The 3258-nt window shown below is 37.2% G+C and overlaps 1 protein-coding gene across 1 annotated transcript; it reads right to left on the bottom strand.

Moving 5' to 3' along the window:
* Positions 1 to 560: 560 nt before the first annotated feature.
* LOC111883516 (F-box protein At4g18380) lies at positions 561 to 1544 on the bottom strand. The gene has a single exon (XM_023879839.1). The coding sequence runs from the start codon at positions 1542 to 1544 to the stop codon at positions 561 to 563; it is 984 nt and encodes a 327-aa protein (XP_023735607.1).
* Between the last annotated feature and the right edge of the window lie 1714 nt (positions 1545 to 3258).

Genomic DNA, 3258 nt, shown 5'->3' with positions numbered 1-3258 from the left:
AACTGGTTCAATATCTAACCAAAATATGTGTTTTTATTGTCTAAAATGAACTGAAAACACAAAATTACATGTTGAAAAAAAATTAAGTAATTCTGACATCATATGAATGGATTATGCACATTAAAAAAAATGGGACATGTTTCAAAAAAACAAAAAAAAAATGTTGAAATAGAGAAAACACGACATTAATATTCTTTCTTTCGGGGTATGTATCTGATTCAATATCTAACCAAAACGTATGTTTGTATAGTCAAAAAATAATTACAAACTCCAAATTACATTTTAGAAAAAAATCAAATAATTTCGAGTTCATATAAGTGAGTTATGCGCATTTTAAAAAAACGAAAAAAAATGTCAAACCGGTCCCGATTTTTAGAATTGGGACCGGTTTTCATAAAAATGAAGAACTGGTAATTCGGTTATGTATCGATTCCGGTTCAGATGGTTATAATGTTCATCCTTAATACAAACAATACAACAACCTTTGAGCATTTGCCTATATAATTTCAAATATAAAAATATATTTTGAATTTTATATTTCAACAAACCAAACCCATTAATCATCTTCGAGCAGGATTTATATTGAGACTCCTTGAAGGCGCATGATTCTCAAAAATATGAGTAAGAACTTCCCACAAAAGTTGTTCATCGAGTTCATACCCTTTCTTCATCAATTGCTTCACCCCAACATCTTCATGTTCTTCCTCATTCTCATCTGTACGCCTGATCGCCACAACCGTCGCACCATGCAATACACATCGTGATTCCGGCAACCGGAGTAGTTGGACATGCCATAACTTTCCATATCCCGACGCCGGCAATTTCAGCTTCGGATCAAGCAAATCATTCAGTTGCTGTCTTCCCCTCATAACAACCTTTCCTTTCCTGCTCGAATCACATATATCCGCGGCGTGTAGTGAATTCTGGTGGTTCTCCACCACGTGCCGGAGAATATGTTGCCGCCATGTCGCCTCTCGAAAGCACTGATTTGCAGATGCGATTCGAGATTGGAGAAGATGATTTGTTAACAGAGTATCGGAGTTACGGACCTGGTGGGTTGAAGGCGTTGGTTGATGAACAGAGGTTGCGAATAAAATCACGCAGATATTCATATCTTTACCGAATTCGGCGTGCCATTTTAGGATGGATTCGTCTTGCTGAAACGAAGGGAGCTGAATTTGCAGGGTTCTAACATTTTCGAAGCATTTTAAGGAATCAACCGCCGATTGGAACAACGGTCCGTCAAATTTATTTTTCGGTGGTTTCCGGAAGAAGGATTTCGAGAGGTAATTGAACAATTTCTTTGGTAAATTTTCATTCCGATCATTGGAGTGCCGGTGAGGAAAGGTGAGGAATAACGACGGCGTCTGGTGGACGACGGTGGAGAAACGCTTGGAAACTAGACTGCAAATACAAAGCAATCTTGCATTGTTTAATTTGGTGAATATTGTGAGTAGTAATTCGTCGGGGAGCCGATTAATGTGAACGACTTCCGGTTCTTCTCCGGCGACATATTGTGACGGTTGCGGTGGTGGTGACGTCATTTTATTTATTATGTCCAAAAAAATAAAAAGAAAATTGGGTTCTGTTTGCTAACTTTTAGAGGATAATCCCCGGTAAATCCGTTGAAGGAATTCCGGTGTTTCATTCTAATTTTTTTTGACAAAATTTCACGATTGGTCCATGTGGTTTACACAATATCGCACTTTGAGGACTTTCTAGCAAAAAGTCACGTGAATGATCCTTAAGATTTCATTTAATTGCACGATTGGTCCTTGACCCTAACCCCGTCACTTTTGAACCGTTAGTGAAGGGGTAAATTTGTCTTTTCATCTTGTAGTTACTCTAATAATCGCTCATTATGCACATAATATACGCATGAACTCTGCAATTAAGTACAAAGATCATCTTCCCTAGCTACCCATTACCCTTTCGCATTCATCTTCGTCTTCTCCAACATAACACAAGGCAATGATCATCTGCCGATTGAAAACGATAATGGTGTTAACGTTATGGTCACTTCGTTCCAAACACACGAAAGCATCAAATTATGATTTGGAAAGGATATACCGTAAGTGACTTAATAAAGTGATCTTTGATTTTGTCGATTTGATATTATGCCCAAATTGTTGAAATTTCTTTTGTTATTCTTTATTTCAAAGGGAATAAGCAACTATTTCACTCTGAAAATCCATCATGGTGGGATATTCACGAAAAACCCTGGGAGAAGGTACGTAGATGGAACAATAGACTATGTTGACTTCGTAGATATTGACATTTTCTCTATGTATGAGCTGGATACAATGGTTCGAGAAATAGGGTACGTAGAAGGGCAAACTTTGTATTATCATTTTCTTATTCCAGAAGTAGAGTTGGACTTTGGTTTGTTACCTCTAGGAAATGATGGGGATGTGCATGTATTGTCAAATTATGTGGAAAAAAATAACATTTTAAGTATCTACATAGAGCATGGGCATACAAGGGTTAATAGTTATTTTGTTGTCCCCCACCAAGGTTATTATTGAGGAGTTGGTTACTGATGTATCCCCTGAACTAGATAGGAACCAAAAGAACGGAAAAGTTGTTGGATCTTCTAGGAAAAAATTAGACTACTCCCAGTCCATTGTGCCATATGGAACATTTGATGGACCTTCACAAGTGATACAGGATAGTGAGCCAGTTATGGATGATGAGCCAATTGTGACTGATGAGCCAGTTTTGAATGATGAACCAGTTATGAATGATGAACCAGTTTTGAATGATGAACCAGTTATGAATGATGAACCTGTTATGAATGATATGCCAATCATAGATGATCAATATGATGAGCCAGTTATGAATAATGATCCAGTTGTAGATGATGAATATGATTGTGAGGATAGTGCATATGAAAGTGATTTTGATAGTTAGTATGATGCCAAAAAAACAGTTTTTGATGAGGAACCTTTGAGAGATGATGTGGAGGTGAACATGATCAACTTATGTAGTGTACTTGATGAAGACATAGACTTGGGCAGCCTGATCCGACAAACAATAATACAGAGGAACATGAAGACATTGAAAATGAACCTTTAGAAGTCTTAGACAATGATGTCTTTGAGTCATTTGCTAGTGAAAAAGAGCCTAGAAAGAAATTGTTAAGGTCCATTCTAAAACCATTTGCTTGTTCATCTGGTGAGGTTCACACTAAAGCTTTTAAGATTGGTCAGACGTTCAAGGACAAGGAAAAAATAAGATAAGTTATTGCCAACTACTCTG

This window comes from Lactuca sativa, chromosome 3 (assembly GCF_002870075.4).
Source record: "Lactuca sativa cultivar Salinas chromosome 3, Lsat_Salinas_v11, whole genome shotgun sequence".
NCBI lineage: Eukaryota > Viridiplantae > Streptophyta > Magnoliopsida > Asterales > Asteraceae > Lactuca > Lactuca sativa.
Note: the sequence above shows the minus strand (reverse complement) of the source record. Positions and strands in the feature narration are given on the sequence as shown.

Coding starts and splice junctions, on each gene's coding strand:
- LOC111883516 (XM_023879839.1), bottom strand. CDS start 1,544: ATGACGTCACCACCACCGCAACCGTCACAATATGTCGCCGGAGAAGAA.